This window comes from Squalius cephalus (genome assembly GCF_949319135.1).
Source record: "Squalius cephalus genome assembly, chromosome: 5".
NCBI classification, from domain to species: Eukaryota; Metazoa; Chordata; class Actinopteri; order Cypriniformes; family Leuciscidae; genus Squalius; species Squalius cephalus.
In genome coordinates, this window is record NC_137126.1 from 16,404,497 (window position 1) to 16,418,340 (window position 13,844).

At 38.1% G+C, this 13,844-nt stretch overlaps 1 protein-coding gene across 6 annotated transcripts in view; it reads right to left on the minus strand.

Annotated features, from left to right (window-relative positions):
• Nucleotides 1-13,844, minus strand: part of specc1 (sperm antigen with calponin homology and coiled-coil domains 1) — a 289,370-nt gene that overhangs the window by 93,367 nt on the left and 182,159 nt on the right. For all 6 annotated transcript variants that reach the window (XM_079870552.1, XM_079870553.1, XM_079870554.1 and 3 more), the window contains one exon: nt 5,910-7,366. In XM_079870552.1, coding sequence (XP_079726678.1) covers nt 5,910-7,366 — 1,457 coding nt within the window. The remainder of the gene's footprint in view (nt 1-5,909; nt 7,367-13,844) is intronic.

Here is a 13,844-nt window from a genome sequence, read left to right on the forward strand (position 1 = left end):
CATATGTCTAGCGCAGCGCCACGTCTTTAAAATTCGAACACATTATTCTCTATGAGTGTACATTGTCTCAAATCGTCGTTAATGTATATACTGACTTCACCCTGTGCTGCAATATACATTCAGTTTTACATTCATTAACAGAAATCAACTGCTTGAATGAAAATTGTTGATGTTATCAGATTTTCAGGTGATATTCTCAATTCATTCAGTTAATGGACGCTCTGAGGTAAATTGAATTCAGACTGCAGACTAAGCAACGATTGTATTTAATTGTACAGTACAATCATAACATAGTACAGACATGATCTTAATTCCATAATATCCTTAAACATAACTATATTGCTGGCCATAAACTGACAAAGTGCGCGTCCGGTGTGCGATACCTCGAGTTGTCATAGACGCGAGGCGGCGCTGCGCTTCTTGTACGGTGTGCGGCCCCCTTTAGATTATTGGCAGCATAAAAAAACGAAACGATGTGACAGCCATGGGCTGAACAATACAAGTTACCGGTAATATCCATCGAGCCTATGAACTAGTTGCCCGATACACATCAACAAAAAAGAATGAAGGCTACCCTGTAAAACAACTGCAATCATGTGATACAAAAGGACCCTATTCATCACTATCATCATCACCGCGATCCTCAACTACAAGTTCATTGGCGAATTCCTCCTCGTCGCTCTCCTCCACTTCCCTCTCCGGCCTCCGCTAACTCTGCCTGCCTTGCTTGCGCTAACAGCTCCCGTCCAGATGCGCAAGGCTCTCTTGTGTGCGCAATCTGCTCCATAGAATTCACGAGTTCACACTTACAAATAAGTCAGATAGAATAAATGCGTATTTGGCTTGCTGTCCGAGGAGAGGGCTCCGGGCTCGGTATTCGGCACGAACCCAGAGTACTCCCCCCGTATTCCTGGCTGTAAAATAACAAGCCAAGAGTGAGGAGTCGGGGTTGGTGGAGGGATGCTGAAAACTGTCAAGGAATGTTAGGTGAGTTGACAAAGTGAATATATATATATATATATGCTTCCTCTCATGCTGATAGGGTAGACATGGTAATTGTTTGATGACAAGTTGATTGATTGATTATTTGAACGTGCTCCTCCCGAACTTTGTTTATAAAACATCATTTGGCGTAAACAGATGATCTGACGGGTTTTAGAAGATTAAATACAACCCGAAACTAAAAAACAGACCGGGCCTCTATTTGAGACCGGCCTTTATTTATCCAAACCTGTAGCCACACCAGGTGTGTAAAAGAGACAGGCGTCTATTTGGGACTCGGCTATTATTTGAAGTTTTACGGTAATCAAATCACAAGTATAGAGTTTATTGGCAAAACCTAACTACAAAACAAAATATTTTTTAAAACACTTGGATTTACATATGGATTTGAAGAACTAAAAACAAGATAATCAGAGCTGAGGGTTTGCGTCATTACTGCCCATCCCAGATTTCCTATTGTATTTGGCCAAATACTCCTCTGATTTGTAGGAATTTTATGCTATTTTAAGATGCATAAAAACATAAATAAAATAAGTGAAGTTGATTGGTTGGTTTATTTATGTTTAGGTCTACACTACTCTTGAAATGTTTGGAGTCAGTAAGTTTTTATTTATTGAAAGAAATGTTTACTTTCAGCAAGAATGCAATAAATGATCAAAAATAACAGTAAACATTTATAATGTTACAAAGTATTTCTATTTCAAATACTATGCTGTTCTTTTTAACTTTCTATTCATCATAGAATCATGAAAAAAAAATACAAAAAAATAAAATCATGGTTCCCACAAAAATATTAAGCAGCACTACTATTTTCTACTGTTAAGGAAATGTTTCTTGAACACCAAATTAGCATTTTAGAATGAAGGATCACGTGACACTGAAGACTGGAGAAATGGCTGCTGAAAATTCAGCTTTGTCATGACATAAATAAATAAATGACATTTTAAAATATATTAAAATAGAAAAGTTATTTTAAAATTGTAATAATATTTATTTCACAATATTACTGTTTTACTGTATTTTTTATCAAATAAATGCATCCTTGGTGTGCATGAGAGACTTTTTTCAAACTTTGTAACTGAAGTGTATTTAACTGTAGCATTTAAGACAATGTGTTAATGTTAAGACAACAGGTTTTTAATTAATCTTAATCTTAATTTAATATATCATCTATGTGTGTGTGTGTGTGTGTGTGTGTGTGTGTTATATTCAGAATTCAAATTTTACAGGTTTCAAGCACAATACACTGGTCTATGCTGACTATCAGAGACTAAAACCCTCACTGAAGATGTCACAAAAAGCTATCTTGCATAACAACATTCACAAGATCACTTAATTCATCCATCCAACATGATTTTTTAAACAAATTCCTCACCACAGACTGAATAATCAGTCTTAAAATGTGTAGTTTTGCACATTTCTACTAATGTAGTAGTAACAAGTACCTAAATCATCCTCCTAAACTTAACATCTGAAAATGTTTAGATCAGACAGCAGAAAACAATATGGCTCCAGTGTTGCATACTAATTATTTGAAAATTAGATCACTATTCTAGCGGTTCAGGCCAGTCCCATGATTCACTTGACAGCTGGATCACCCTGTATAGAGCAGAACAGCTCTTTCTTCAGAGCCTTGTGCACAGAGAATTGCTCACTCCGTGTGCTCTGAGAAGAGCATGGCATCCTAAAGCTCTGTCTTATGGCAACTCCCTGGATGACATCTGGACTGAGGGTGTATTTGTCTCACTTACAGTGGTTAAGTCATAGAGAAAATCAAAGTTAATTTTGCATTTAGAGGTGCACTGGTTCAAGTGACAGCCATGAGGTGCCAGTGATGTTCATGTTCTTGTGGGTTTATAATGGTCCTGTCTGTGTATAATTATATTTTAAAGGATGAGGTACACCCCTAAACTACATGACTACAACATTTACAAGTGCAAACTAGGGAACAACAAAAGTTTGCCTTTCAATATTTACGTAGACTCTCTAATTTTCTGGTGCTCCGTGCAGAATATGAATATATATATATGCACTGTGGTTGGATGTAATACAACTTCTGTATGTGTGGTGATATTTTTTATAGGTTACTGCATTTCTTTTTGACATTAAGAGTGAACTAGAGAGCTGACAGAACACCCAGAGAGGGTAAGTTGTACTTTTAAAATTAATATACCACATACATTTTCCCCAAAGGGCACACCATAAATTGTCTTGAAGGCAGAAAGGTCTACAAAGGTTTCTATGTTTTCCAAGACTGTTGTCCAAAAATCTATCATTACAAAAATAGGACTCTCAAGAAGCTAAAAAAAAAATGAGTATGAGTTATGGTTGATTTGGCACTAATTACCTCTGAGATGATGATAGTCATAATACAAGCCAATTGGACAAAGAATTCATCCATTTCAAACACCAAGACTATTTTCACTACATTATGAACCTAAAATTCCTAAAATGCCTTAAAATGATCTAAAAAAATATTGACTGTGTGCATCTAAGCCTGTGAAGTGTAAATGATGTAAATCTTCCCAAGAAGCATAGCCAGGGCTTTGGAACTGGTTTATGAAATATCCTTGACTGAGGAATCTGAGCATTTATGAGATACAGAATGATATACCTTCACCTTCACTCTGAATGTGTCTCATCTACTTTTTGTTTTTTTGGCTGACAGGAAATGGATGCACAAGACATTCAAAATGCAGTGGAAATGCATTGAGATAACAAGGCCAAGGCGGACCAGAAAAAAAAAAAATCATGAATATGACACCAACTTAGTGTTCTTGATAAAGTTAAAAGTTAAAACACAAAATGCCACAAGGTGCTGGAACTGTCGGTTTGTGTATACCAGGGATGTCCACCTTTCAGCAGAGTTTAGCTCCATCCCTAATTATACACACCTGAATCATCTAATCAATGTCTGTGTCCGAAATCACCTCTATACCCTAATATAGTCAAGTCAAGTCACCTTTATTTATATAGCGCTTAATACAATACAGATTGTTTCAGAGCAGCTTTGCAGTGATAACAGGAACATGATTCAATGATGCAAATTATGCAAGTCTTTTACCAGACTATATTAGTGAAGTAATGTAGGCAATAGTGAATGAAGGCGTAGGAGGCAATTTCTGATACAGCTGTCTTCAGGATCACTACAAGCTTCCAGGCAGGTGTGTTGGAGCTAAATTCTGCAAGAAGGTGGCCCTCCGGGAACAGGATTGGATATCAGTGGTGTATAATAGGGATGGGCATTTCAAGCAAAAATAATATTCGAAGATCGCTGGGTTTTATTAGATTATTATTCGAAAATCAGACAAGATTTTGACCACTTAATGAAGTATAGTTTTGTAGAAAGCCTTTCTTTAAAGTGAATTTCGTTTGGTATAAATTGTATCTTAATTTTCATCAACCAATTGCCTAGATTTAATAAATAAAATAAAGAAGCAAATATAGCAGACAATATAATCAGGACACGGAGGCGCCTCACAAATGAACCAAAACTCAGTGTATAAGCTACTTGCCTCAAAGACCTGAGAAATATATATATATATAGAAAGCTTGAAATGTCTACTTTTAAACAAAACAACTGAAAACGAAAAGAAATGGGCTACTCTCTGCTTATGTAGGCTAATTCGTATGAAGTGTTTCATATTCGCATTTCTCTCTAAAGGCACTTTCACTACTGCGAAGATGGCGAGTCAGCATCATCAACTTCATCTTTGCAGCCGACACTGACAAAGAAAACACTAGTTTATTAATAAACAATTAAAATGTCTCATGCATAATCATTACTTTTGCCAGTTCTTTGTGGCAAGCTTTATGCATGCTAGGCAATATATTACGACAGTAACCTATTGTTTAGTATTCTCTCCCATATATATTTAAGTTAGGGCTGGGCGATAAATTGCTTTTATCGATTAACTCGAATGTGTAGTTTACGTCGACTTGTTTGAATGAAAATCGGTTTTCTCTTTAACATCCGCCGATGCTCCCCTCTGGGCTCCCGTAGTTCTGAATGGGCTGAGCGTTTTCCATAGAGATACACAAACAACATGGCAAATGAACAAGACCGCGGCAGCACAAGCACACCCGCCAAACTGTACAAAATCGATATAAATCGGAAATCGGAATTTTTGTGAAGAATCGTGGATTTTTTTTAGGCCATATCGCCCTAAATTAGCATATCACTAATTTAAGGTAATTAAATTAATATAAATATGCGATTAGACTAATGGCTTAAATGAACTACTACTAGTCAACTAGAAAAAAACTTTAGTTGTGCACGGGCAGCCCTACTTATTTCACATATTTTCTAACCAGATGTCACAAAGGGCATTCTGAGCGAGCGGCGCTGTGTGGACTGAGCGAGCGAAGCGCAATCTTCAGAAAGGTGTTCTCCGCTCTGGAGGAAATATTACCACTCTGATCACATGCTCTGGTGTGAGACAATGTGTATCTTCTTCTGTTGTCTGAGAGTTGATTGACATCTTTTAGATGTGTTATTGGCCTCGCCACCCTCTGGTTACATGAACGTGTCACCATCGCATTAGAACCGAAAACATGGGGATTTTTTTAAAGACAATAACAACCTATTCGATATTCTATGATAAAATCAACTAATTGAATATTCGAAAATCATGACTCATCCCTAGTGTATACTAGTGATCACCTGTATTCATAGGACATTTTACAATTTGCATTACAAATTTTGTTACCTTACAGTAGTAATTGCATCTGTGGACTTCAAACGATATCCTAATTGCATACAAGCATTACCAAATTAAATAAACAAATAACTGGCCACTTAAAGATTATTTGAATTGTGTGATACCAGCAACTTTATATTATAAATTACCAGTGCTGTTCTATCCCTTATCTAGCGCACCCTGAGCACACTCCATTTTACTGCGTACCTGCTGCAGCTCTTGTCGTAGCTCCGTACAGCTCAGCTCCAGCTTGTCTCTATCTTCATGCGCCGCTTTGAGCAGACTTTGCAACTCTGTGTTGTCACTGGCGCTCTGCACCGCCTTCAACTCCGCTACCTTCTGCCTCTCCACCTCAACCTGCGCCTTCAGACTGACATTCTCCACTCTCAAAGCCTCCGTGGCTAGACGCTGTTCCTCGGTTTTCCTCACCGCCTCATCTCTAGCAACCTTCTCGATATCCAGATGCCCTTGAAGAAGCGCTAATTCTTCACTTAAGCCCTTAACAGCAATTTGTGCCTCCTGATTCTCCTTTTCCAAAGCTCTAAGACTCCCTGTGAGCTGCTGCTGGATGTCAACCAGCTTCTCTCTTTCAAAGCGGGAGCTCTCCACTTGCTCAGCCAAACGCTGTTCAAGCTCTGCAACCCGAGAGGCACATGAAGCCTCAGCTTCTTGACTTTGAGCTTGTTCTCTGAGCCTCTGGAGAAGGGACTCGTTCTGTTGCGCCAAGAGTTCTACACGCTCCCTTTGCTGCTGTAGGGAAGTCTGTAAGAGGCCCTTCTCCTCCGCCAGACGCTCATTTTCAGCTGTTAGCTCCTGGACAACCTGTTGCTGGTCAGCCAGCTCCTGTAGAGTGGCCTGTAGTTCTTCGGCTATACTGTGGTAACTCTCTTCCATCTTCTGGATGCGGTCTGTCAGGGACTCCACAGAGAGCTCCTTCACCACACCACTGGGCACCACACTCTTAATGCTGCTACTGACTGAGTCTGAAAGCGAGGGAATATTCTCAAACTCTGAGGAGTCTGAGGAGGGTAAAGGAGAGCCTTTGATGTCACTACCAGATGAGTCAGAAGTTTTAAGGTGGCTTCCACTGACAGCATCTGAAGTGGTGCTATCTGGTAAAACCCCATTAACTGAATGCTTGCTGGAGCTGGTGAGCAGTGTTGTAGTGCTCTCTAATGTAATAAGCTTCTGCTTCAAAACCTGATTTTCTTCCCGCAAGGTGGCCAACTCACGCTGAAAACGTCCATTCTTCTCCCTTAGTTCCCCTACGAGCACCTGGATATCTCCAGGCTGTGCCGGTGTCTTTTCTATCTCTGAATTCCCCTCTGGTGTACCAGCCTCTGATGATGAATCCTTCCCTTTATGTCGTTGGAGCTCCGTCCGTAACTTACTGATCTCAAACTCTTTGGTTTTGGCCTCAGCCAGAAGCTCCCTTACCTGACTCTCCAGCAGGGTCTTATCCAAAACAACAGACTCTGCTTTGGTCTTGACAGAGCCACGAGAATGCTTGGCTAGCGCGGACAGGCTGGAGGTGCTGGCACTGCTGACCATCTTTTTGGCTGTAGAGCTTTTCTGCTGGTCACGCAATGAGAGACGTTCTCTGGAGATGCTTTGCGGGATCTCACGAGGAGCTGGGATCCCTGACTTTTTGGTTGACTGGACACCTGGGTAGAGAGCAAATAATGATGTTTTGTTAGTGTTGGATATCTTAGTCATAGTATATGCTGTATAGTATAGTCATACTGTACAAAACTGTTTGAGAAATACGACCAACCAAAACCATTCCTCTGGGCAACTATATTTATTTTTTAACCTAATAAATGATATTATAAAAATGAACGATGTTTTCATATAAATTAAACAGCAATATGCTGAAACAACTAAAGCAACAACATTGTTGTGGTTAACCAGCTCCTGTCCACCAGACCAGAGATATTTGACAATGTGACCATTTTTCTCATTCCATTGTACAGACTGGCGTATCTGTGTGAGAGATCATTCATTTAGAGTGATGACAGGACAAAATGTGTTTTGTCTCGTCACATTCAAATGGCCACCAGGCACTGCTTCACTGCACTATAGTCATAGTAAAAACAAGAACACTGGCATCTGAGTGGCACCAGAGTGGGTGTGGGTGATGTATATCCCCTCTTTATACTGTTTGTTGTTAATTATTCTTTGGCAGGGCAGGCTGGTGAAATGATTTTGTGGGTTTTGGAATAATCAGCAAATATACCAACACAAAAAATGCTGGACTGGGGCTTGTTGAAGCTGATGCCTTTATTGTTTCAAATCGACAGTGTTTTTAAAGAAATCACTGTTTTAGAGATCACATGAAGTGAGCTAAATCAGTCGCTGTAAAAAATACTTTAATGGTTGTGATTTGATGATTCTTTTTTTTTAAATATAATTTCTTGGTAAAGAACAGCACAATTAGCACAGCTCTATAAAAAATGTTTGCTCAGGTAATCTAAAAAATTTGCTTCGTTTAGTAACTTCTAAATTAGCTTTTTAAAGATCAAAGTGCACGACGTTATTGTCATTAAAGTTATTGTCTCCTAAAATAAAGAATTGATTCTGAACTGCCGAAACGAATCTTATTTCCGTAACATACCTACATTGTTTTGTAACAAATTTGCATAAAATTTCAGCCTAAGGTCTTCACTGGCTGACCACAAACAAATCTACTTTGATCCGCCCTCAATCACTGTAGTTGTAGCTGAGGCCTGGAAGTGTTTGGTTTGTGTTGTTGACGTCAAAAACGCTGTTTTCTGTGCTACAAATTAACTTTGCATGTGCATCAAAAGGATAAGGACTCAATAAGGAGGATAAGGAAAAACCGAGGCTATCTGTACTGTTTGTATCACTGTGTATACAAGTGCTGAGGAAGCCTCCAGAGCTGAAATTCAGATACGGTAATAGGCGCACTGTAAGCTGTAGACAAATCACAACAGACTGAGCCATCTGACCAATCAAAGTAGGCTTGCAGAATGGAAAACCGTTATCCGAATGGAGAAGAGTTTTCAGACTCTTTGAGAAATAAGGTGATGTGCAATGTATATTATGAGAACCAGTTTTTTTACCTTGGATGCATGTAAATCTATTGAAGGAGACCTTAAGAAATATTAGGAACCTTTAAAATAGCATAATAGGGGCACTTTAAGTCAAATCAAATAAAAATAGCAAAATAAAGTTTTAAGATACAATTGCATGACGTAACCTTTACCGATCTGGTGTAATGGATGTTTTTGCTCAGGTGGCAGGAAATGTCCAAATAGAGAAAGGTTTAGCATCAGGCTAATGATTTTTCCTCTGGTTCACAATAAAAACAGACAAAAAAATACATAGTCTTTATTGAAGTAGGGAGCCCCTTGTTTAGGGACCAGAATATCATAAGCCGCTTTCCGACCAGAGGAACCTTTTCACAGTTCCTAGAACTATTGGCTAAAGTACCCGGATGTCGGCGTGTTCGCACCACAAGAACTAGGAACGATTTTAGCTCTAGGAACTCCATTTGGTGGAACTAATTTAGGTCCTACTTCAGAGTAGGGTCTAAACCAGCACTATAGGAAATACCCGTGACGTTAGTGTACGCTGATTGACCGAACACACGCGGAACACAAGCACCCGCCATTTTTAAAACAGCTATAATGTAAACACACAGATTATAGCCTATATATTTACTCCAGAAACTAACTATACAAACATGGAAAACAGTGATAGATGGGTCTCTAAACCTTTATGCTGAAGAGAAAATCCAACGCAACTTTGAGGGGACCAAGCCAAACATGATTATGTATTTCTGCCCAGCTAGCAACACTGGACATCAACCACACGGCATAGGCTAATAACCTTTTTTTCATATACTGTCTACTTTCTATAACAATTCTATCTAATAACATGTTAAACAGTACTGTTAGACAGATCGCTAACTAATGAACACAGAGAATGCGAGCATTGTTTGCTCTGGCGTTCTCAGCGGCGCCAAAATAAAGGTCCGTCGCACCGTCTAAATAAAAGTTGCCATGCTTGCGTCACTCCCTTACCCCTCCTACCAGTTCCTATGGCCACTTGGCCAGTGCGAACGCAAACAGCAAAACCGAGTTTGGGGGAGAGTAGTTCATAGAACTGTTTAGAAGTGGACAGTTCCTATAACTAAGTTCCTGTAACTACTTGGTCGGAAAGCGGCTATTGACTTGAAGTGGGCTCTTTTTACTAGTTCAGTCACCATCCGGTTAGGGTTAGGGTTAGGGTTACAGTACAGTTGAGTACTGGTACAGTTAAGGCTGGCAAAGCCAGATGATTGATTTTAAAGAAAGCAGCTCCCTCTCTCTCATATAGCTCTAAGAAGATTGTTCTGAGTGACTAGATAGAGTTATTCTTATTCAGATTAATGTATTTAAGTTTCCCTTCCCTATCTAAGAGCTGAAAGTGAATGAAACACTCCACTGGGATAGGCTGTGCTGGGACCAGAGATGCTATAAATCTATAATCAACCACTCTCTCACACACACACACACACACACATATATCCATCAAAGACAGAACCAGGACGCACACTCCTGCATTATACATTACCATTTTCATCTTCAGCAAAATCTAATTTCTCAGAATTGCTTTAAAACGTTTAAGCCCCTGGGGTCGGCTATCGCGCCGGCGTGATTTGCTCGCTTTTTTTCTTATCAGTTCAAACGAGACTCAAAATACTCTGTTGACTTTGATCTTACAAACAAGTTTCATACATCAATCGATTCTGTTAAATGTGTATTATTTTTGTGTATACTCACAATATAATTTTGCCAAATAAAGAAAAATAAACATGATGTGAGTTCTGCTTTCTCTCTGTCAGTGAAGTCAATTCTGAAACGCGTCCGAAAATGAACTGTAACTCAGCGAATACTCAGTCAAACAGGCATACAGACACACAGGCATGAAGCTTGAAATTCTCTTCTTTTAAATGAAGTAATTTATATAAAAAACAAATATTCTCAGTTCATGTAATCTGTAAGAGCGAGATGTCAGTCGTTCATCTCATCTAATTATTTTTAATGTGACCCCGCCCACGGAGAGCGCGCGCTATTCAAAGGCAAATGACTGAGGCGATCCACGCAAACTGTGAACGCCCACATCAGCTCGTGAAAACACATCAAGTTTATTCAGATCATTGTACTTGTTTACACCATCTCGCAGCACTGTGAGGAATAATACTATCGTAATAATAATAATGGAAAATGTACCTCAGAAGTGCGGGTATTTCGAGGAGCAACGGATCGCTATGGAATACTGTAAGTTTTTTTCATTCTCAAGTGAATCGCGTTTCTGTGTGTGAATGAACGAACGGCAGAGATGCACGCTGTTTACCACAACTCGCAAAAAGACAGTTTAAATTTGAATCGCATTTCTGTGTGTGAATGAATGATCCGCTTTTAGCAAACTATATTGCTATACTGAGATGAGTAAAAATCGATTGAAATATGTTGAAATAAAATGTATTTGTATAAGCAACGTATTAAACTGCAAATTAACATTTATATTCTTTATAATAAAAACGAAAGACCTATGTTACAGACATATGAAAGACAACATTTCGTTGAGTTTGGATCAGATTATACAGTTTTGTACAGTTTAGTATACAGTATACTAGTTTTGGATAGATTATACATTTTTACTGTAAAATATTTGCCACCTCAAATAAGCTTTTGTTTGCCAATTTTTGCTCATATGTTAAATATAGTATGTTTTGTCAAAAATAAAGTCATCAAATAATATGTTCTTATAGTGTTTGTTCCAATGTAGCCTAGGCTATATTCAAAGTAATGAATACTTAACTTTGAAATATGTATGATAAAATGTATACTTTAGTTTTTCCAAAGAAAGATCACACTTGAATTGTTGTTGGAATTGTAACCTTTTTAATAAAAAAAAATATTTACAAGGTAGATGTAAACAAACTATTAAAAGGTAAATATAAGCCTTTTCTTTAAATAATTTTTATTGTGTTTTATTAGTGACAAATTTGGGGAGAGGATACATATTCCAAAACTGAAAATACAGTATGAGAATTAACTGCACAATTACTAGACAATTACTATGTTTTCCTTGGATATTATACAGTTTGCAAGCACAATTTGTGGAAAAATAAAAATAATTGAGATGCTTCCAACTGTGAACCAATTTGGTAGAATATATATATATATATATATATATATATATATATATATATATTGCTCTTGCATTCTTTCTTGTGGCTCAGTGACACACACACACACACACACACACACACACACACACACACACACACACACACACACACACACACACACACACACACACACACACACACACACACACACACATATATATATATATGTGTATATGTACATGTACATATATATGTACAGTGCAATGCATAAGTTAATACACCCATGCTAAAGTTGACTAAAAAGAGGAATAAAAAATCATATTTTGGAAATTGAACTTAATGCCTTAATTTAAAAAATTAGGAAAAATTCAACCTTTTAGGACACCAATTTTCTTTGTGAATGAATAATGTATCGTAAATAAATAAATGTTCTTCCTTAAAATACATGGTGCATAAGTGTGTACACCCCTATGTTAAATTCCCATAGAGGCAGGCAGATTTTTATTTTTAAGTATTTTTTTTTTATTAATTTTTAGGATACTATGCATCCTGATAAAGTTCCCTTGGCCTTTGGAATTAAAATAGCCCCACATCATCACATAGCATTCACCATACCTAGAGATTGGCATGGTTTTATTTCAGTTAGCCTAAAAGCTAGTTTGATTTGCATTGAGAGATGATCTTATGGAAAGTACTCCATGCCAATCTCTAGGTATGGTGAAGGCTATGTGATGATGTGGGGCTATTTTAATTCCAAAGGCCAAGGGAACTTTATCAGGATGCATAGTATCCTAAAAATTAATAAAAAAAAAAATACCGTATTTTCCGCACTATAAGGCGCACTTAAAAGCCTTTAATTTTTTCAAAAAACGACAGTGCGCCTTATAATCCGGAGCGCCTTATATATGGATAAAACAACCGCTGACTTAAACCTTGTTTATACTTTCGCCTGGCAACGGAGCGCGAGCCTCCGCTGACTGCGCGCGCAACTCCCCATGCAGACGAGGCATTTATACTTGACGCAACTGTTTTGTTTTAGACTGAACACCAGACCATACAACTGATTTAGACGCGCAAACTGGGTGCCGGTGTGATGAGATATACTACTAATATCCGTCTGCTCGGGCAGATAATGCTCAAAGTCATGCATCTTCGGATGCATCCGGAGATGCATGACTTTGAGCCGAATCTGCCCGAGCAGACGGATATTAGTTTTTTTATTACCTTCGCGCTCATGCGGACGCGTCGAGTATAAACAAGGTTTTACAGCTCAGCAACTTGTTTTTTAGGCTTGAAAAGGTTGGTGACCACTGCATAACGCAAACCCAGTCAAACGTTTGACTGCAGTATCTTCTATTCTATGCGCCTTATAATCCGGTGCGCCCTATATATGAAAAAAGTTCTAAAATAGGCCATTCATTGAAGGTGCGCCTTATAATCCGGTGCGCCTTATAGTGCGGAAAATACGGTACTTAAAAATAAAAATCTGCCTGCCTCTATGGGAATTTAACATAGGGGTGTACACACTTATGCACCATGTATTTTAAGGAAGAACATTTATTTATTTACGATACATTATTCATTCACAAAGAAAATTGGTGTCCTAAAAGGTTGGATTTTTCCTAATTTTTTTAATTAAGGCATTAGTTCAATTTCCAAAATATGATTTTTTATTCCTCTTTTTAGTCAACTTTAGCATGGGTGTATTAACTTATGCATTGCACTGTATGTATGTATGTATGTATGTATGTATGTATGTATGTATGTATATATATATATATATATTAGAGGTGGGCATAGATTATTTTTTTAATCTAGATTAATCTAAATTAATTTTGAAATTAATCTAGATTAATCTAGATTAAAATGGCTCATATGAATTCTGCCAAAGGCATTCAGAATATGTGTTCTACCCAAATAATGACTATAAAAGTAAGTCTTTGAGAACGGGTTTCTCAAGCCAGGTTTCTCAAGACCAGGGGCTCATCTCCTGTTTCCAA